This window comes from Heloderma suspectum, chromosome 4, assembly GCF_057233095.1.
Source record: "Heloderma suspectum isolate Gila_16-S chromosome 4, 16-S_ref, whole genome shotgun sequence".
NCBI lineage: Eukaryota > Metazoa > Chordata > Lepidosauria > Squamata > Helodermatidae > Heloderma > Heloderma suspectum.
Window position 1 is genome coordinate 116,416,552 of NC_139461.1, and position 22,771 is coordinate 116,439,322.

The window sequence follows — 22,771 nt, forward strand, 5'->3', positions numbered from 1 at the left end:
GATGCATAAAGTCTGAAAAGAGTTTTGGGGATTCCTCAAGCATCCCTCCCTGGCAGGCCACAATATATGCCTGACAAGCTGCATTTGGCATGGCGAGTCCCAAATTGTGCTGGCCCGGATTAAAATGTGCAGCTGTCTGTTTTCCTAGTCCCAGGAAAGCATAGCTGTGATATAGCACTAACTGAATAGAACGCTACCACCACGGCAAAAAGCCTTGGTATAAACCCCGCGCCCATCCCCATTGCAAAGGAAATAAAAATAGATCATCCGTAGGTGAATCTTTACTAAGGCTGAAGAAGGAAGTGGAGTTGAGTCTTAAGGAGAGCAGAGTTTGCCAAGGAAAAGGATGGTATTGGTAGGATTATGTCGGATGCAGAAGAGGAATGGGTGATCAGCCAGAAACAGATCATAGGATACTAAGGATCTGTTGGAGACCACAGCACCTGTTGCAGCTGCCGCTTCAGTGCCTACTTCATTGACCTCCACATAGGCTTTGTGAACAACTTTGGACAAGAAGAGTAGGCGGGAGGGAGACATTCCAGAAAGGTTGGCTTTTGATTTGTCAAACACGTCAATCATCCCCAGGGACTGCAAAGTCAAGTTGAGGTCAAAGGTGTCCTCGAGCTTGAACCGGGGTATATACATCTCCACATGATTCCCTCCCATATTTTCAGAGGCAGTCCAGCGGGATAAATTCTCATAGGTCATTGTGTTCTCAACCTGCAGGATAAAAACAGAATTCACAATTAGTGCAAATGGTTGGGAGCTGCCCCTTTTCAGCATGTAACTCCTTTGCTGAGGGAACTGCGCTGGCTGCCTATTCGCCAGCGGGCCAGGTTTAAGGCATTAGCACTAGTGTACAAAGCCCTAAACAACTTGGGACCAGCATACCTGAGGGAGCGCCTTCTCCCTTACCAGCCTGCCCGGTCACTGAGGTCATCGGAGGACATGTTCCTGGTGGCTCCACATGGACCTATGGCCCCCTTCCTTTGGAACTCCCTGCCCCTGGAGGTCAGGCAGGCACCAACACTGCACTGTTTCCGGCGCCTCCTGAAAATAGCATTTTTCCAGGGGGCATTCCTTAGTTGGCCAGTCATGGTTTCTATTGGTATTCTGTTTTTAAAACAGCATCATTTTAATCTGGTGTTTAAATCTTTTTATCCTTTTACTGTTTTATCTCTTGTGTTCACCGCTCCAAAATCTGTTCTAGACCTGGAGCAGTATACAAACATTGTAAGTAAACAAATAAATAAATCATATCAGAGAAGCTCAGAGCTAATAGATTATTTTTAAAAAAAATGTCAGGTAGGGGTGGGGCAATTTTTCAAAAAGGGAAGAGCTCAAAAATGCGAGCCCTCTACTTGAAAAACACCTTTGGTTGGATCTAGATGTAGCGATACTTAGAGATACAGTCCTCTATTTGAAGGGCTATTAGAGGACCGTCTTCTCTTTGAAGGGTTGTCCCATCCAAGTCCAGTTTAAAGATGAAGAGCCATAAGAAAGGGGAACAGGGATCTTGATGTTGCACATCAACTGCAGACTAAGCAAACATGCCAGCTAACTGCTCACTATCTTCCCATATGGTAAGATGTTCGTGGTTCTATTTAAATTAGATTAATTATTCTTAAGTTTGCATATAAATATATAAATTAACATATACAAATTATATGCAATTCTGTGTCCTCTTTCATCCGTTTTTGATGAAGCATTTCTTGGGTTTTTTTGGGTTTTTTGGTTTGTTTGTTTGTTCTTGTTTTTGGCAATGCACAACACTAGAAGAGCACTAGTTATCCAATATAGTTTCTTGCCATCTCGAAGTTACTTGTCTGGCATGCAGAGAAATACTGGTGGATCTTTATGTTTGGTGTTAAAGAGTTGTAAGATCATTTTCTGTGTTAGTTTTAGTAGTAAGGTTAAAATGCCAGTGCCAATGTACCCTGAAAATGATGTACAGGTCATATTTCTTCAATAATGTGTTCATCCGCATTAACACACTTAGATACCTCTGTAATATGGAACAGGAAATTGGTCAGGCCAGTGGAAGGGTTTTTTTTTCCAGTTAAACTCTGATTGATTTCATCTGACCTGAATCCTTGAATTAAATGTGCTACATATTAAATGACAGGCGGTAAATAGAGATAAATTGGCATTCCATATGAAACAAATGCAGAGGTGTTTCTTTCAATTCTGTCATCAGGCCCCACTTCTTCTCTCCATACTATGTTCCATCAGCACCCTCTAGTGTCTGTAAAGGTGCACAGCTTTTAATCATTATCACTGCAAGCACACTATTAAGGTGCTAACCAGCACACTCCTATGGTCCAGTTCAGACATAATGACAACCCATGAGTTCCCCAGGCTGTGCAGGAGCACATGTTTTTGCTTTGTTTCCAGTTTACAAAAAAAAACAACAGATGTGCAAACCCAGAACTCTGGATTGTTCAAGGAGAAACAACCCAGAGTTTTATCCCATGGTTTGCTTGGGAGTTAAAACTCTGGGTTGTTTCTCCCTGAACAACCCAGAGTACTGAGTTGGCACTTCACACAAACAACCCAGGAACAGGCATTCCTGGGTTGTTTTATTAACAGGAAACAAAGCGGAAATGGTAAGTGGTTGGGAGGCAGCACTTACTTGCTCCTTCCCATGCGGCCCCAGCTAATCATGGGTTGGTTAAACATGGTTGGTCATTACATGCAAACCAGGTCTATATCTACCCTGAAGTAAGCCCCACTGAGTTCAATGGAGCCAGGTAAGTGGGACTGCAGCCTACGTCCCATTTTTCTCAGTGGAATTTAAGCAACCTAATGGGGTATAGGAGTGGAGCCTTGACGTAAAGTTGAGCCACAATAAAAGAGAGTTTTCATTGGCTTTCAGGGATTAATTTAATACTTATTCTCCTAACCATAGATGAGATCAAGTGCGTTTTGATTAACAGAGAAAAGGCTGTTGTTCTGATAGAAATCAAGAAAGTGAGGAAAGATATTTTATTTTATTGTCTGAATTAATTAATTCATTTATAATATAATCATTTAAATAAATCAGTTGGATTAAATTATTGTACAGTTGCTTTCATATTTCAAAAAGTAGGTCATTTTCTTTTCTGTCCCAGGTAGATTCTAACAAAGATATTGCCCTGGTTTGGATATACATATCTTGGCTTGTTAAGTTGAGATATGCATAAGCCTGGGTCTGTGCATGCCATCTCTTCCTTCCTTCCTCCTTTCTCTATGTGGCATGATGGGATGCTTCCTGCTTTAATTAACCTTAGTTTCTCATTGTGTCTGAACCAGGAGACCACGGTTACCAGGAACATGACAAACTAGGATCCAAAACCATGGTTTGAAGTTGGTTTCAGAATTTGGTTTGTTCTGATACTGGGATGTGTAATCTCCTGGTTTGGATGTAATGGGTTAATTAAATTGGGAAGTCTGTGGTTAATTGAACCAGGAAGTTTCCAATCATAGCACACCAAGAAAGGAGGAGGGAAGAAGTGGGCACATGATTACTAAGTTACGGCACCCAAACCTGCAGTGTATAGACTTTTCATATGCAAAATTTGAATTTTATCTAAAATTTTATCTAAAATTTGATTTATGCTTTGGGTTGGCATATGCAAGCCATTGGTTGGCATATGCAAGCCATATGAGACAGAAGGGAATATGTTCCTCCCTTCTCTTCCTGTTGCATCCAGTAACCAACCGAAGTAGACGAAACGGACAAGGTATACAAGAGTGATTTTCTGGTCCAATTTTGAAAATTAATTTAACATAACTGAATGTTCAGAGGTTATAGTTATGGTAATATTTTTTATCCCACTGACGAAGACCCTTGGGGTTGAAACGAGTCTGGAACAGGTTGATGTCTATTAGTATAACCTATTATATGATTATTTCAAATCAGGAATGTTAAATAACCTTTGGGACTGTTGATTTTCCATTTTGGGACAATTTTATATGACTTGCCATATAATTAAATTTTTATAACTACTTTTTACACTTTGTATTACAGATTTGTTATTTTATCTAATTTGATTAAAATGTATTTCATGGTAGCTCCATCCTAATCTTGCACTTTATAAGTTCTCTTAAACCCATTTTGCTTTGTGTTTTAATGGATAAACATGGTGGCTTGCTTTTGATTTACCTGTTCCAGATCACCGATGTCATTCGGCAGCATAATGAGCATGGACAGCACTTCGCCAACATATGGGAGGCAAAGGATCTGTGCGTTCATCTCCCCTGTGTATCCCATCTTAAAAATACCTTTCTGATGCATCATGTGCACAGGTTTGCTTTCATTCTGTTTTGAAAGTTAAGACATAAAGACACACATTTAGCAAATGTGCACATATTCTCATGCTGCGATTCATCAAGCAAGAAGACTGCATGCTGTCAACATTCATTTATTTTATAAGTTGATGGTATGAAGTCTATGCTACTATTTAGTCACACTGTTCAAGCCAATTTCTCAAGTGGTTGCAGCTGGTAGAACAGAAGGGCTCAACTAAGGATATAATCTATTAACCTTGATTTTAAAAATCCCACTTCAACCACAAATTAGGTGGTGTTATGCTACCTCACAGGGTTGTTGTTGGATTACTGAGCTAATGTGTGTGACATGCTTTGAACATGTGATATGCACTCAATGTCTGCTCCAGCTGTCCCTCTTTGCCAGAGGCAACCCTTATTTTCTGTTTCCTATCTGTGGTCAAAACACTGTCCCTGTTATTCTTTTTGGTGAGATTTGGGGGATGTCACTCTGCAACTTTGGTAAATATTGCTGAATTTTTTTGAGTTACGTGTGCTCTGTGATACATTCAGCCAGATTCATGCTGAGATTCAAATCAACACTTCATTCATGCTAATTTGTAACATACTTGAATCCGCCTTGAAAGGCCACATGTTCCTAAAAATTCATTTTCTCGGTTCTGCTGCAATACCTCATTCAGCCTAAAAGCTCTTTCTACGGTGTCATTCGGATCAAACTGGTGTTGCCAAGTTGCTTTAAAGTAGATGGCATTTGCCAGCACCAACACAGTTTCTGGCCCAATCACACCTGGTGCAAAAAGTTTGTTGATGTGTCCTTAGAGAAAAAGAATTTTGAAGTTAATGTGGAAAAATTAAAGAAGACGTTTCACACCTTTTGTGGGTTTCATTGCTTGAATGCTGAGCATTGCAAAGATATGCTCTCTGTTTTGCAATGCGCACAGTATGTAGGGATGCACCATAGGCATCTCTACATGAATTTGCCTCTTGTTCCATTGCCATCTAAGGTGCACCTGGTGGGCACATGTGAATCAGGATAGGGCCTTCCCAGGGGGCAGTTTTCGCAGCATAACAGCAAGAAAGGGCTGACTTCTCCTGTTTTGCTGTTTCATCACTGTATTTTGGCAGCAAACCGCAGCTTGTTTTCCCTTAACAGGGAAAATCTGTCCTTTCTGGCTGCCTTCAAGGGAAAGCAACGGAAAAAAATGGAACGGGGTAGGGGGGCCCTGGTTTTGTCCAGGCCTTCACATATCTCCAGGCCTTCATATATTCTCACACATTTTAAGAACAGAAGAGCCCTGCTGGATCAGACCAAGGTCCATCTAGTCCAGCATTCTGTTCACTCAGTGACCACCCAGCTGCCTGTGGGAAGCCCACAAGCAGGACATGAGAGCAATAGCACCCTCCCACTCTTGTTCCCCAGCAACCGATGTACACAGACATACTGCCTCTGCTACTGGAGGTAGCACATAGCCATCAGGACTAGTAGCCATCAATAGCCTTCTCCTCCATGAATTTGTCCAATCCCCATTTAAAGCCATCCAAATTGGTGGCCATCACTGCTTCTTGTGGTAGGGAATTGTATAGTTTAACTACATGCTGTGTGAAGAAATATTTCTCCAGCCCCTACAATTGTTGCAGCTAGGACAGGATGGAAGAATCTGGCCAAAACTCAGAATGTTGACCCATACATGCACTTTCAAGCTCTGACGTGGGAAACTGTCACCCTATTGGTGGCCTGCCACCCATCAGTTTTCATGGAAGTGCTCAGTGCCCAGGGAGATGAAGAAATTGGGTGGCTTCATGAGCCCACAGGGTATCCTACATGAATTCTCAAAATTGCAGCAGAAGTTTTCCCTACCTAAGACAGCTAGGTGACAATATCTACATATAGGCACAATCCTAGGGCGATAGGTGGCCTCCTCCGAACTCGGAGGCGACCGCCTATCCAATGCAGGGCAGGAGAAGCACAGAGGGGATCGTTCCCTCCATGCTTCTCCTGCCCTGCATTTGTGGCTAGACAGCCAATTTCAGTTGTCTAGCCACAGGAAGGTGGAGTGGAGGGGAGGCTGCCAGACGACACATAGGATGTGTCATACCAGCATTTCCGCATTGCCTGCCCCAGAATGCCCCCTAGAACACCCCGTTTTGGCCACTTCGCACTCCTCTTCTGAGCGCAGAGTGCGAGGCCATTCCATGTACATTTGTATCCAGATATTTAGAAACATCATCCTCTTTTCATAGATGCAGCATACTAGTCAGTACTTCATGTATAACATGAATTATGTTGCTAGGGCATGGAAAAGTGATAGTGGATGTGTAGAAAGGAATGAGTGGACAGGTGGGATATGGGCAGGAGGGAGTGTCCACTAAGACTGCAATTTCTTGACACCTATACATTGAATGTTTCATTAGACTACTAGATGTTTCGTTATGTACTGATTTTTTAAAAATATATTCATAGAACAAGTTAATTATGCCTGTAATATGTTTTCTGTCATCCATTCTAAAATGTTGGTTGTCATGCAAAATGTTGTTAAAAGGCATAGGAACACTGCCCCTCCACACACAAATAGGCCTACAGAATCATGTGAGTTGGAGGGTTCCTTGGAGGCCATCTAGTCCAACCCCCCGCTCGATGCAGGGCATCCAGAACTGGAGCATCCCCAACATATGGCTACCCAGCCTCTGCTTGAAGACCTCCAGCAAGGTAGAGCCTGTAACCCCTCTCAGTAATGGGTTCCAGTTTTGCCTGAAGTCTCTGATTTGTTACTATCGTGTCATGAACCTCAAATCCAGCCCCCTGAGCAGCCTCATTGAAGACCTAGATGAGGAAGAGATCCAGCCTGGTCTACTCAGGGGAGAATCTTCAGCATCTCCTCCCGTGCCTTCTGCCTTCCTCAGATTCTGAGGTTGAGGCTCTCTTTGGGTACCATCTCATGCTCCTCTCCCTGGTTGAATCCAGCAGCTGCGAAGCCATACAAGGCCGGGCCCATTGGGAGCTATCTGTGGTCCTGACTTCTGCTTCAAGTGCTTTGCCTTTGCCTGGCTCCACCTGCCTGGAAGAGTCCCTGTTTGCCTGTTTCCACTTCCACGGCAAGCCCCAGACCCCAAGCCCCAAGCCCCAGCAAGGCAATGTACCCTCAGGCGTTCTTACCCTGGGTCTGTCTGTCGACCTCAAGGTTAATGGTCTCCCTTGCTTCTTCGGCAGCATTAAAAAAGTCAACTGTCTGCAATATGGCTCGGTACATTTCCTTAGTGCACCTGAGATATTCCTGTAGAAAAATAGAAAAATAAATAAATGAGAAATAGTATGTATTTTCTAGATGAGGGGTTGTTGTTGTTGTTGTTTTTAACATTTTACAGCAGGGATGGGAAACTCTGGGCCACAGGCCAAATTTGGCCTGCGAGGCCATTCCATCCAGTTGACGGAAACCTTGGGGAGGGCCTTGCCCCCTCTGAGGAGGGAAAGGGATGGGAGAGCCACTGTGCTGTGGCACCAAGGAACGTTCCTCAAGACTGTGGCTCAGTCAGCTTCATTCCCCCCTCACCTTCCCCGATTAGGGAAGAGAAAGGGGTACGAAGCTGGCTCAGGACTCAGCCAGCACCTCAAGGAGCGGGCTGAGCCTACTTTGCTCCTCCCTCACCTTCCCCAATTGAGCACGGTGAGGGAGGAGCAAAGCCAGCTGCACACTCAGCTGACACCTGGGGCATCTCTACACCAGCCTAAAGTCCTGCATGTAAAACAGGGCTTTCTGCTTCCCTTTTAAAGGCAGGATCACAATTACTCCCTTTTTCACATGCTTCCTTTTCCCCCACCCCCTTCCCCCTCCTTCTCCCTGTATCTGAGTCTTCCATTATCTGTCATTGATCTTGCTCTTCTTCTTGCCACTTTTCCTCACAGAGGGAACTCAAGTGAAACACAATGGGGTAATTTGATAGCTCATTATCTGTGATCTCCTTAAAAACAGAACAAAGGGCATTTAATGCAGGAGATGCCCTGGAGGGTCACGGCGTCATGTAATGAGCCCACAAGCTTCTGTGAGGGAGCAATCTCAATTGCAGGATAAAAGCTCCATGTGAAGAAAGCCCTGGACTCCAGGCGCTGGTTGTCCCTTCGTCCATGCAGAGAGAGGTATGGAGCAGTCATTCTATGTTTCTCTCTGCATGGAAAAGGGGGCAGAGAAAGGCACAGAGTGATCGGAGAAAGGGAAAGAGGAGCGGATGACATCAGGGGTGGCGCTTCAGGAGGGAGGGGGAGGTTCCCAGAAGGCAATCTGGCCTTCAGGGCCAATCTGATTCCCCACCCCTGGTTTAGAGGTACCAAGCACTTGGCATGGGTCCTGTTTCCCAGTGCCCTGCTGAAGTCAGTTTACCTGGAGAAGATTCAATCCATCAGGCCTTCCCATAGAAAAGAAACCTTCAGCACTTGTAATGTGGTGTTGACCTGAGCCTCCTCTTCTGGGGCATTGGGGGGGGGGGGTGCTAAACACTAAACCAGCCTTTCCCACCTGGAGCCCTCCAGATGTGTTGGACTAAAAGTCCCAGGATCCCAGCATTCTGGGAGTTGTAGTCCAACATATCTGGAGGGCAACTGGCTGGGAAAAGCTGCACTAATGCAAGGCAAAGGTACACAGCTGATTTACTGAACCATTAAAGATGCTTCAGGCAATACAGTTCTCCTTTGTGGCCATAGTGGACTCTTTTTTTATCTAAGGCATACATAGGAAGCTGCTTTTTACTGAGCTAGACCCTTGGTCCATCTTATTATCGACACTGACTGAAAACAGGGATTGAGCCTGGAGCCTTTTGTGTACAGGGTGTGTGCTCTACCAGTGAGCTGCAGCCTTCTTCTGAGAGTCAGACAGCACTTACCTGAAGAAATGTATATCCTTTTTGTATGAACAAATTGTTGGCCAGGCTCAGCTGATAACCGTGACTGAGGTTATTCAGCTGAAACAGGAGTTTCTTGAACTCTGAGGAGGTTCCTCCTTCCTAGTCACATTATGAAGGAAAGGTTACAGACATTTAAACACACACACACACACACACACAAATACATGAATGTCTCCTCAGATGTAAAAAAAAAATGTTTGGCATAAATAGTTCATTAAAAAGCTCCATTTACTTCACACCGATGGCTAGTAGATGTTTCTAATTCTATATTCCATTTATGGCTTGTATGGGCCTGAAAGGGGTCACTCATCAGCAATAATTTCCCAGTCAGGCATCTAGTAGCTACTAGGTTGGATGGAGATTTAGTTATCCTAAGAGTGGATGCATTTATTTGTTCGTTTGTTTATGTATATTACATCCCACCTTTCTGCCAGAAATGGTGTTCTAGGCAGCTAACAATAATAAAATACAGGTCAAAAACAAAGTCTTAATTTAAAAAATAACATAAAAATAGATCCATAAAAATACACAGCAATAAAAGAAATAGACAATACCCAACCAATTAAAAAACCCTTCAGCAACAGACCAGCTTACATGCCAAAAGCCTGCCTGAATAGAAATGTCTTTGCCTGACAGCAGAAGGACAACAGACAGGGAAAAAGCCTAGCCTCTCCTGGCTGGGAGTTCCAGATCCTGGGAGCAGCCACCAAGGAGGCCCTTCCTTCTTTCCATACCAGACACACCTCCAGTGGTGGCAGGACCCATAAAAGGGCCTACCCTGAAACTCTTAAAACCCAGGCAGGCTCACATTGGAAAATGCCGTCTTTCAGGTAGCCTGGTTCCAAGTCATATTAGTCATGACTAATTCAATCCCCATTGATTTCAATAGGCCTACCTTAGGTTTGACTAGATCTGGATCCAACCCACTGAATTTAGGGTTGCCTATGTTGTGAGCCACTGGAGATTGCTGCTGCTGTCCATGTTGGTCTGTGTGGCGCCCCTTGCTGTGTGTCCTGGTCCCTCCCTTTGGCTGCTTGGCACAAGGGTCTTTCCCTTCCCCTGTGGGTCTTGGACCCAGTGGAGCTGTGTGTGTGCTCCCTGCAGGCCTCCTGCCCAGGAAGGTATGTGGGCTCTCTTTAAGAACATAAGAAGAGCCATACTGGATCAGACCAAGGGTCTATCTAGTCCAGCATTCTGTTCACACAGTGACCAACCAGCTGTCGACTGGGAACCCACAAGCAGAGCATGAGCACAACAGCACCCTCCCACCCATGTTCCCCAGCAACTGGTGTACACAGGCTCACTGCCTCTGGTACTGGAGGTAGCACATAGCCATCAAAACTAGTAGCCATTGATAGCCTTCTCCAGGAATTTGTCCAACCCCCTTTTAAAGCCATCCAAATTGGTGGCCATCACCACATCCTGTGGTAGCAAATTCCATAGTTTAACTACGTGCTGTGTGAAGAAGTCCTTCCTTTTATCTGTCCTGAATCTCCTTCCTTCCCATTGTGTGTTGCCTTCCAGAATGCTCCTTGTGAGCAGCATAAGGAGATTTGAACCCCTGCCTGGCAGAATGCCTGGGAACTTTACCGGGGTCAGTGCTGTCTGTGCCGCTGAGGCTGATGAACTGAGGGTACGGGGGGTCTTTCTGTGTGTTGCGCATGTCGTAACACAACTGGCGTGTCCCTGTGAGTGTGACTTCATTGACTCCCTCCATGTGTGAGTGGCATATGGGCATTGTTACTGGCACAACCCCTCATTGGTGGGCTTGGGCAATGTTTCCAGAGATGCTCATGGGCATGTCTGCCATTTTTATGCCCATTTCTGATGTCCTGTGTAGTGTGTTTTCCCTCCCCTTCCTAGGCTGAGCAGATATAAAACATGGCAGCCATTCTGCTGGCATAGTGGCAGTGTTTCTCCCTGTTCCCCCTATGTAATTGGCAGGGATGTTGTACCTCAGGCCCATGGGGCAAATTTGGACCGCCTGTGGGCCAAATCCAGCCCGCCGGTGTTTCTCCCAATGGCCATGTCTCCTTACGCTGGCCCCATTCCTTTTCCCCAGACCACTGATGGTTTAGTCATGTCCTAGCTTTTGTGTGTTTTCTTCCCATTCTAAAATGTTGAAATACTTCTTCTAAGGCTTTGTTACTGGCAGTAAGAACGTTAAGCTAAAATATGTTGGTGTTTGGGGCCTGCCCCCTTTTGCCCTTGGCTCCACTCACCACTGGAATGTGTGTTTCCACACACACACACACACACACCAGATAGCTTTTCCGGAAGTGAATGTGGCCCTCAGCCTGAAAGAGATTCAACTGCATATAGGATTGCTCATCCTGACTTGCTCAACACAAAATGTCTGGCTATGGGTTTGGATGACACAAAAAGATTTCACCCACAACTTAATCCTACGGATGTTTAAACAAAAAGTACCTGTGGATTTTCCACTGGAAAGTGATGTGCACCCTCCAACCCATGTTCTGACACAGCTTTTGGCTTTCTTCTCTCAGAAGCAGGTGGTAGCCTAGTACGTCCTAGAGTTCTATCAAAGTGTAGGGCCTATGAACAAAAATCGGGCGTAAGCAATGTAAAGCAGGACATGGAGGGTTGGGGGAATCCCATTTCTGGCAATTTAATGCAGACAAATGACACCCAATAAAAAGATTATTACAGCCAAGATTATTACAGCTAAATAACACCACCAACCAATTACAGCATTGGTTGGTGGTGGTCACTGTTGTTTTTAAAATAAGACATGATATAAATATGAGAAATAAACAATTTACAGGATCACAACCACTGGCCTCAGCAGGTTGTTACAAATGCTTTAAATATAGCATCTAGGGTGCAGTCCTATCAATTGCGCCCTCAATGATTGGAAGCCCCCTGAACTCGGAGGCTTCTGATCATCTAAAACAGGGAGGCAGGAGTGGTGGAGGCGATCTTCTGATCGTGGCATTTTTTGCTAGATGGGCTTTTTTGCCCATCTTGAAACAGCGCTTCAGAGGGAGAGGGAAGGAGTCTGGGAGAGGCTCAGGATAGCTTGTATCCTGGCCTCTCTGGTCTCCTCCCCTCCCCGCCCTCCAGATCACCCCCATTTCCCCCTCTCCAAGGTCGATTTTACAAACCCGGAGGACAGCTATCATGGCTCTTTCCAGGCCAGCTGCAAGGAGGAGTGGGGCAGATCTCTGACTACCCCTTCCAAGGTTCGAGCACTGTCTCCGACTTCGGAGGGAGTAATTCTCACTATCCCATGATCCCACAGACAATGCCTAGAGGCCGTAGGATTGCTCCCTTAAACACTGACTTGGGGCGCAATCCTATCGGGATTTGTGTCAGCCTCCAAACTCAGAGGCTAACAGAAATCCTATGCAGAGAAACAGGAGTGCGGTGGCAATCTTCACCTCCGTGCTCCCCCCACTCACATTTTAGTTAGATGGGCGTTTTTGCCTGTCTAACTAGGGCTCTACAGAGGGGGAGGGACAGATCCCCTCTGCAGCTCGTATCCTCACATCCCCAGTCCACTCCCCTCCCTGCCCACAGAACGGCCCCCTTTCCCTTTCCTCCAAGGTCTCTGGTTGCGAGGGGGAGGGGGCGGGGAGCTTGGACTCCAGGGTCCAAGGTTGGAGCGGTGGGTCCAACCTCAGATCCAGGATTCAAAAAAATCCTATGGCTCCCCAGATGCTATCTAGGGGTCATAGGATTACTCTTTTGGTTAGAAAGCGGTTTTCCACTGTCCAAAACACATTTAAAAGTTCATATCTTCAGGGAAAGTACTTTTAGAAAAGTATATTTTGAGAGAAAGTATATTTAAAAATACACATGATTTTTTTTTTAGATCCATGTGAAATGTTGTCTTTGACTATGTATTCAAATTTGTATTTACAGATTTAAATGTGTATTCAAAGGCAAAATTTCATTTGTGTGTGTGTGTTTTTAAAGAAAATTCATGGATTAATGCAGAAATAGGACAGAACTGACTTATGAGTGAACACATGCAAACATGACAGAGACTGGAAACAGATTCACTTGCCCATCTCTAATCCCACCCTCCACCCCCAGTATAGGGAACAAAGAGCTTCAGCTATTGGACGGTACAGAAATGAAATGAATGAATGAACTGGCAATGACCCAGTTCTGACCCCTGGGACTGCTACCCATCCTGTCTGGTCTGGCTCTGTAAGGGCACAATCCTATGCATGCTTAGACCGAAAACTGCCCTATGATGCCCAGTATTCCCCAGCCAGCCATGATGGGAGGTGTAGGACTTTTTTCTGAGTAAACATGCATAGCATTGTGCCCTAACCCATTGAATTCAATATGCGAGTAAACGTGGCTAGGATGATCCATCTCGTAAGTACATCTTTTTGAATGTACAGAAGCGGTTGGGTTTGCATGCAGGTGAAAAAAGTTGCAAGAATCATGTCTCCAGGTGGTATTCAGTTCTTTATAAAGTCCACTTTACATCTTTCTCTTTTCTTTTATTTTTTACAAACATCTACTGGGTTGTTTTGTTTTTAACAAACTAGCATCCATTAAAACAAGAGTGGCGTGAAGCCTCACTCTTCCAGCTGCACCAGTGACACACTGGCCCTGAAAATACTTCGGTCAGGAATAGTTCCTCGGAACAGCACTGTGGGAAGTGAAGCCTTGTGTGGCCAAGTGAGTGTTCCGCTTTCTGAAGTGGGCTTCACTGCCATCTCTTTACTTTGGGTACAGGGAGGGAGGGGGAGCAAAGGCAGTGGGCAATGGTTCCCCGGATTCCAAGGGTGGGGCTTCCTCCTCCAAGCCTGCTGTCTAGGGTTTCTCCCTAGGGTGTGCTCACTCCCCTTAGGGCTTCTCCACACGGAGCTTTTATCCTGCTATTGAGATTGCTCACTCACGGAAGATTGCAGGTCCTTTAGATGACGTCATCAACCTCCAGGGCATCTCCCGCACTAAATGACCTCGATTCCATTTTTTTAAAGACAGGAGATAATGAGCTATCAAATTACAGTGCTTGAGTTCCGCTTCAGTTCCCTCATGAAAAGAGGAAAACCTGGAATAAGAGGAGCTAGACCACTGAGGCTATATAATGAAACATATGGGAGGGGGGAAGGGAGGGGGGAAAGGGAGCAAGTGTAAAGGGAGTCCGTTGTGATCCTGTATTTAAAACAGAAGCAGAAAGCCCTGTGTTAAATGTTGGATTTCAGGCTAGTGTTGCGATGCTTCTAGTCTCTGGATGTTCGGGGTCCTCCTCTCCTAGGCCAGTGGTCTTAAGTGGGGTGCGCACACCCCAGGGGGTGTGTAAGACGATCCATTGGGGGGTGAGCCGACTGATAATTGAGCAGCCTCCCACTGCCCTGACGAGCTGCCATTGTGTGCAATGATGGTGGTGGCGGCAGCAGCAGGATGGGACCAGAGCTGAGAAGGAAGTTCCATGGCGGTTTTCTCTCTGCTCCAGTCCTATCCAGCTATGACAGCCATCAAAACCAAGTATCGAAATAAACTGAACTTAGAACCAGACCTTCGAACTCCTGTTTCACAGTGTTACACCAAGATTTTTAAAAATTATGGAGCATTAATGTATCACATTACATACATCACGTCACATGTATCACAATGTAATGAATCACATTGCTTTCACTTTTTTTAGTGAGAGCAAAGAGGTTTATTGTACCATTAATACATAAAATAAAAAAATATTTTTAAAATATTGTTTATTTCATCTTTATCTCATCCTTTTTGAATTTCTATTTTTTGTGTATGTTTCATAATGTACATAATATATTAGTACAGTAGTACATGTATATCATTTATAAATAAATATACCTATATTGGGGGTGCATGCTCAAAACCTTTTACTGACAGGGTGCACGATCAAAAAGGTTTGGAGACCACTGTCCTAGGCTATCCCATCCAAAACCAGCTCCAGGAGCTGTCAGGTCCTTACAGCTCTGGAATTTGCTTGGAAAGATTAGAAGCAGCCTTCCCAGACCTGGTGCCACCAGATGTTTTGGGCAACACCTCCCAGCATTCCAAACTATTGGCCATGCTGGCTGGGAATGATGGGAGTTGAATAGGGTGGCTATTCATGAATCACCCCCAAAAGAGGAAATGCATCACACACACACACACACACACACACACACACGAGGGCACCAGTCTGCACATGTTAATTTCTATGTATAGGTGTTAGGAACAATTATTATAATCTTAAAAAGAAATACAGTAAATTTCACCATAGCGTGGAAGACCGGGACCAAATGACCTGTGTGCCTGCCTGTTCAGTCTGTGAGTATCTCCACACCAGCCTAAAATCCCGCATTTAAAACGGGGCTTTCTGCTTCCGTTTTAAATGCAGGATCACAATGAACTCCCTTTTCACGTGCTTCTTTCCCTGCTCCTTTCCCCCGTTATCTGAGTCTTCCTTATGTTTCATTATACAGCCACTAGATGGGGCTGTGATCTAGCACCTCTTATTGTGGGGTTTCCTCTTTTCACAGGGAACTCAAGTGGAACTCAAGCACTTGTAATTTGATAGCTTATTATGTCTGATCTTTTAAAAAAATGGAATAAAGGTCATCTTGTGCGGGAGACACCCTGGAGGTTAATATCATCATCTAAAGGACCCACAAATGTCCGTGAGAAACCAATCTCAATAGCAGGATAAAAGCTCTGTGTGAAGAGGCCCTGTTCAGCAGTTGCTGATGTGCAACAGTTCTTGCAGTTCATTATCTTTAAACTGGAATTGGACAGGACAGACCTTTAAATAGAGGACTCACTTCTATAAAGGAGGACACAATGGGCAGTATCCAAGATTAGTCTAACTTAAGTCCCATTCATTGCAGTGGGTCTACTCTAAGTAGGACTAACATTGGATACAACCCATGGCCACCCTAGAGTTGAAATCCAAAACATCTGGAGGTCACCAATTAGGGAAGGCTGGATTGGAGGCTGTAAAGCAGCCTTCCCCATCCTGGTTCCCTCCAGATGCGTTGGACTACACCTCCCAGCATGCTTCAGCCAGGAGGGCACCAGGGAGGGGAAGGTGTTGTAAGGCATATGCAAGGGTCAGGAGTTCTGCTCACTGATAATCAGCACCAGATATCAGAAAGGAGGCAACCTGGGAAAAAGTTATAGGAAGAATGCAAAGGTACATTTTTGTTGATGCTTACCTTTTCCATCTGAGTTTCAGTGTTTCCCCTGGCACCTTGTAGAAACATGCTCAGGGCCACTGAGATACTCAAAGGAGAGAAGAAGATGTTTTTAGAAACATCACTTTTATTCAGTTCATTGTAAAGATCAAGGCCAAATGCAGTAATTGCTTTAGGAAGGGAATCACTGGCGAAACTAAAATCCATGACTAGCTAGGATAAAAAGAAAGAGAAAAAAATGTATGAGTAGATATGAAAGGAACTGGATGCTCAGGTTAGTTGTTGAACTAGTTTTGTGATACTGCAAATATAGGCTTGGAAAGACCCACCCAAACGTCTTTTTTCCAGGCAAGAGATTTTCCAAACCTTCCAGGTACTGGGTGTGGTGTAATATAGTTTGGACCATCTTTGCACAGCAATTAAAAGATAAACAGGCTGAAACATATCTGCTACAGCTTTTCACAGCAGACCTGCAAGATAGTGTGTATTCCAATTCAAACGTGCAATTGTTATTGTTTTGGAACTACTATGCAATTGAATTGCCAGGGCGGCGAGCGGGGGGGAGGGAGCGGGGTACTACAATGCAAAATCAAAAGTGTAATTGATGTTTTAAAAAACCGCTTTTCTTGGAAATGACTTCAAGCAAAATAATACTAAAAGATATGAAATGGCAGTCCATTGCTCCAGGAGTTAAAATAAGCACTAATGAAATCATGTAACCAGTTGTTGCTTTTACTGAGTTTTTGGGGTTAGTAACTGGAGGGGGCGGGCAGATCGCTACCTTATGCTTACAATCTAACATTGTAACTGAGCTCAACTGGCCATGGACTTACTGTCTGGCTTTTATTAAATTACTGTCCTTCAATTATCCATCTGTAAAAACAACAACAACAGTGACCTACCTCACATGGTTGTTTAAAAGGCAAAAAACAAAAAACATTTTTAGAGCAATTGGGCCATTTCAAAAGCATCCTGGATGCATCAAATACAAATTAACTTTTTCTCCTCCAGGATGAGTTCTGAAAAAGCAGCAAGTTTCCAGCATGGGCAGTTTGAAGCAGAAAAAAAGAAATTATACAGAGGGCCTATTGTCTAGCGCCTGTGACATCACTAACACAGCCCCCACTGCCCCAGTCCCAGAACAGTTCTGCAACTGTTTTTTAAAATGTTTTTGTGTGATTTTTAAGAAAAGTGAAATTAACATTAAATGTGCTAATTTAATTTAAAAAATAAGATACTGACAGCCTCTCTGATGGATGAAGGGAGGAGCTAAACTGAGTCCTGATCCAGCATCAAGTTCTTGGAAAATACAACTATAATGCAAATGGCAAAGCCAAGCTTGCGCCATAAGTGAAAAATCTGCTGTTCAAATCCTGTATCTGTCTTCACCCAAATAAATCTTCTTCTGTACCCTTGACTTTAAGAATAGGTTGTGTTATCAGTCTAAAGGCACATTCCTATGCACATTTAGACCAAAAAAAAAAAAAAAGTCCTATGACTCCCATGGCTGGTTGGGACATGCTTGGGATTGTAGGACTTTGTTCTGTCTATACATGCATAGAATTGCACCCTAAACCAGGTTTCCCTGACCCGGTGCCCTGCAGGTGTGGTGGACTATGGGCTTCTCTACACGAGGCTTTTATCATGTGCTTGTTTGGCCACTCACAGATAGGCAAAGTGTCTTGGAAAATCAGCAAAATGAGTAGGTGTAACTTCTTTGTGTTTTAATATAAGGACATGAGGACATGGCGGTAGCCCCTTCAGAGGTAGTTGATGACCCTGCCAAGTTTCACAGGTAGGTCCAGTGGCTTTTGCCGCAGGTAAATGTTTCCCAGTATTTCTCCAGCTGCTGCTGCCCAAGAAAAGGATACACCATCTGGACAGGGAGTGAGCCAGCCTGGCTATTGGTGCTGCTGCTCCCACCAGCACCTCGCCCACCTCTGCCCATGCCAAGAGTAGCACCATGGGAGGTGGTACCCCTAAGATGCTTCATATGTATTGTGTGTAGTGCTTTGCTCCACAGTATATATTGGACTGTGTATGTGCTGCTTTGGCCACACACAGTTGGCTTGTGCACAATAATGTGTATGCTGCACTCACACAGCACACACACACACACACACACACACACAAAAGAAAAGCAGATACAGAAAGAAAAACTACCTCCACAAGCTAAGGGGTGGGCGGAAAGGGAAATAACACTATCTAAAGCCTAATAAAAGAGAAAAGGGGTGAGGGTGCTTTTTTTTGTTTTTTTAGGAGAATATAGATGAAGAGATGAAAAATGGGAAGGAATAGCAATTGAGAAGGGCGGGGGGAGCCAAAGAACAAGCAGTAAACAAAGCAAGGAAACAAACTGAAGCCTAACAACTGGAAGAGAAAGGTTTTTTAACTTATTTTTTGTTTTTAAAAAAGAATCTAGAAGAAGGATTGAAGGGAAAGGGAAGACTAAGAAATTTAAGGGAACGGACGGAGCAATCCTATGGCCGCTAGACAGTGGCGAGACAGCCATAGGATATGGTGTGTTCTGGGAACTGACCTCAGAGCCTGTGCTCCGAGGTTGGTTCCCAGAGAACTGACCTCCCCCCATGTCCGCGCTGCCTCTGAGACAGCCCCATCCTCCACGCTCGCAAGACGAGAGCGGAACGGCCAGAAAGGGGCGTGTCTGGGGGCATGGAGAGCGTAGGTGCCTGTACGACACATCCTATGTATCGTACAGCAGCCTCTTTCCCCACTCCGTGCTCCCATGGCTCGACAGCGGCAATCGGCTATCTATCTTAAAAAGCAGGGCAGGAGGAGCACGGAGGGAACGATCCTTTCCGTGTTTCTCCTGCCCTGCTTTGGATAGGCAGACGCCTCTGAGTTTGGAGGCAGCCGCCTATCTCAATAGGATTGCGCCCTTACAGAATCTAGAAGAAGGATTTAAAGGGAAGGGAAGACTAAGAAATGGAACTGAGAAGGGCTGCTGAGTAGGCACTGGGAACTGCTGCACAAGCACAATCCAGTAATAAAGACCTCTCCACCTTCTACCAACTCTCTGTCTCTCACTGGGAAACAAAAGCAGAATCTCCTGTTCTATACAACTCCTCCTCCACCACTGTGATTGGAGACTGCTGGGTTCAAAGTTCAGCCCTATTGGCACCTAAAGATTCACTTGCCAAGGCCAAGTTCCTTCTTCCCTAATCTTAAGCAAATTGTTATATTTCCCAGACAGACTGTCTGGCCTTCAGAATCATCCGGATTGGTCCAAAGTGATCCAAAGCAACTCGGATAGATCCAACCCATTTTGGACTGATCCGGATCTGATCCAGATCCTGACCAATTTGGATCCTGACCAATTTGGTCCGAATCAGCCTGCTTCGGTTTGGAATTCGGATCTGGAACCAAAGTGGTGCACAGCCGTAATAAAATGCTCATTTGAAATTGTTATACGTAACAGTTGTGTGCTTTGTAGCATATCTCACCTTCCCCCAGGGTAGGGAAGTTTCCGCCAGATCCTAAGGCCACAAAGCCACCAAAATTTCAGTATAGGTTTGCATTCTTTACAAAATACTCAGATGGAATGGACCGTTTGGTCATTGTATCCCTTTCTTCTTTGCTTTGAGTCATAGGCATTTTCCACCAGAGTAGGAATTCTTAGCAGAGTGCACAGACATCTCAGCACAGACCCTGCTTGTCTTTTTCCTCAAGTAGGCTTCCTTCCCAATGCAAATCGCACCTTCAGGGGGACGATTTTCATCAGGACCACAACAGGGCAGGGGAGCTCTCCTGCTCTATTCCCTGCAGTCCCACTGCTGTTCTAGCTCCCCTGAGGCTCCTATTTACTTTTTTAAAACATGTGCATTAATTGTGTCCACTCAGATAACATCATGTCTTATTGGGCCATGTGGCTGCAGGCATAAACACCTTTCATACCTTTGCTTCCAACATTATAGACCTTGCATCTTGCCCTGAATTTATAAGTTGGCATTTGCTTTGTACCCCCTCAACTGTCTTTAGGCTGCAGTCCTAGAGACCAGCCTTCCCCAACTTGGTGCCCTCCAGATGTTTTGGACTACAGCTCCCAGGATTCCTGGCCAATGGCCATGCTGGCTAGGGCTGATGGGAGTTGAAGTCCAAAACATCTGGAGGGCATGAGGTTGCGGGAGGCTGCTATATCTAGAAGTAAGTTCCATTGAACTCAGTGGGCTCATTTCCAAGTAGACAAGTACAGGATCACACTGTTAGCATGTTCTAAAAGAGTTTGCTTTGGAAAAGCAAAATCATTAGGCATATCAATACTCAGACAATTAAAATAATATTTACCTCCTTGTCTGCTGGAGTTAAGAGATCAGCTTTACTCAGTGCTCTCTCTTCAGCTTTCTGGGGGAACTGGAATATAAAAGTGATTGTCACACCTAGTAATTACTATTCCATCTGCAGATGACCTCATGATGCTTTCATCCTCTTGCCACACCCATTACATTTTTGAAATTTAGATTTGATTGCCCACCCATATATGTGTGGTGAATTCTCTTTATTCTAAAATATCATGAATCTGTCTTACAGTCAATGCCTTTTGGACAGGCTTCCTGCAATCGCATGGAATCACACCAAACTCAGCAGAAGGTATGGAGTATGGAAACAAGAGCTTGCCCAAACAAGTTATAATAAGCTATAAGAATCGAGAGAATGAGCAGAATTGATTTTCCATTCCACTGCCTAGAGTCGCTTCTCTCTTTAGCTCTTTTAAAGTAACAAGATCCTTGTTTTAACTTGGAATTAAAATATTTACAGGTCAACCCTATGCATGTCTACTCAGAAGTAAGTCCTATTGAGTTCAATGGAATTTACTCCCAAGTAAATGTTATAGGATTGCAGTCTTAATTAGAAAGATGTCTTTTGCATGAATTCAGCAACCAAAGCCAGGGATGAAATGTTAGTATATCATTAATTTTGAAGCTTAATGATAATAGACTAGTTAGCTTAAAATGCATTTATTTATCACATTTGTATCCCAACCTTCCTGGCATCATCATCATCATCATCGCAATCACCATCATCATCAGTGGTGGCGGCAGCAGCGGCAGCAGTAGAAAATTTCTAAACCACTCCTTCATCTACAAAGGATCCCAGGACCACGTACAAAACCAATGCAATATAGTAACAACAATAAAATTACAAGAATAAGAGGCATACAAACCACTCATCCTGCAAACGAACAGTCCATCGCACAACAATTTAGACAGAATTAAAATGTAAAATTTAAAAAAAAATTAAAAATACCCAGGCAAACATTTTAATTTGGAGCCAAAAATAATACAAAGTTGGTGCCAATGGTATCACTCTCAGGAGGGCATTCCAGGATTAGGGTGCCACCACAGAGAAGGCCTTCTTATTTGTAAATGCTTCGCATACTTCTCCCAACAATGGTACTTGGCAAAGGGTCTCCTCTGAAGATCTTAATGCAAGGGCAGGATGATATGTAACAAGTGCCCTTTCAGGTATTTGGGCCCGAAGCCATTTAGAGCTTTAAAGGCAATAACCAGCCCTTTGACTTGGGCTCAGCCTCAGTAGCAGATAAGAGCCAATAATTCCTTCGGAATTGGTGTAATGTGGCTCCATCTAGTGGGGATAACATGGGGATGTGGGTGTACATGAAGCCAAGGACTGGGCTGGCACCAGGAGTAGCTTATCCCAGCAGCTGATGAGTCTTCCTTCACACACCTTGTGCCATCCCCAATGTGGATGGTGAGAGGCACATGAATGAGGTGCTCAACTTGTCCGTTGCTCCCAGGACCATCTGAGTCAGTTTGCGCACCATGTGCTGCCCCCTTTGGGATGACAAGTGGTGCGCGAAGCCTGGAAGGAGGGCCTAACTGAGCCTATTATATTCAGTTTACTTAACCCAAAAGAATTTCATTTATTTCTGTAGCACAAACCAGGAGCAAATAGATTAAGGATACTTACTGTGTATATGAATATATATGTAAAAAGGAATACACTGAAGATTTCTATTTTTGAAAAAATTTGATCTCTTCATTAGTTATGGATGGTATGAAATTGTGACTGGTATAGAAATACCCATTCACAAGCTCCTTCCCAGATGGCTCCAATCACCAGCAAACATATTTTTTCACATAACTCAATTGCTTTGTATTTCCATATGGAAGGTGCCAGACGACATGACACAAGCATGAGATTCAGGTAGCCAAGTTCCGACAAATTGCTGCCTACTGAATTACCAAGAGAATTTCCTTCTTCTTGTTGTGTGGGTATTGTTTTGCAATGTCTCCATAACGACACCAGCCAGGTCCAAAACTGCTTAAGGCTGTGTGAGATTTTCCTGAGAACAGGTGAGATGCTGCAGTCCTTGAGTCAAAAGCCTTACAATTTAAACTGCAGTGGTGTGGGAAAGCGGAGACTTGTAGTGCATGTACATTTTTCATCACTTGATGATTCACAGATGACTATTCAGAAAGCTTTGGGCCTGCACT

General features: G+C 44.3%; 1 protein-coding gene across 1 annotated transcript; it reads right to left on the reverse strand.

Moving 5' to 3' along the window:
* Nucleotides 1-315: 315 nt before the first annotated feature.
* LOC146347349 (leukocyte elastase inhibitor-like) lies at nucleotides 316-22,723 on the reverse strand. The gene is made up of 9 exons (XM_084851497.1): nucleotides 22,520-22,723; nucleotides 20,601-20,666; nucleotides 16,317-16,508; nucleotides 11,593-11,718; nucleotides 9,142-9,261; nucleotides 7,424-7,541; nucleotides 4,941-5,083; nucleotides 4,145-4,300; nucleotides 316-720 (listed from the first exon to the last, which is right to left on the reverse strand). The coding sequence occupies exons 1-9, from the start codon at nucleotides 22,721-22,723 to the stop codon at nucleotides 316-318; spliced, it is 1,530 nt and encodes a 509-aa protein (XP_084707623.1).
* Between the last annotated feature and the right edge of the window lie 48 nt (nucleotides 22,724-22,771).

Excerpts from the sequence above, each read along its gene's own strand:
- LOC146347349 (XM_084851497.1), bottom strand. The coding sequence starts at position 22,723 with ATGAAAAATGTACATGCACTACAAGTCTCCGCTTTCCCACACCACTGC. Across the intron at positions 16,509-20,600 it reads TAACTCCAGCAGACAAGGAG|CTAGTCATGGATTTTAGTTT; the intron begins GTAAATATTATT and ends TTTTTATCCTAG. Across the intron at positions 9,262-11,592 it reads TTCCAGTGGAAAATCCACAG|GAAGGAGGAACCTCCTCAGA; the intron begins GTACTTTTTGTT and ends TAATGTGACTAG.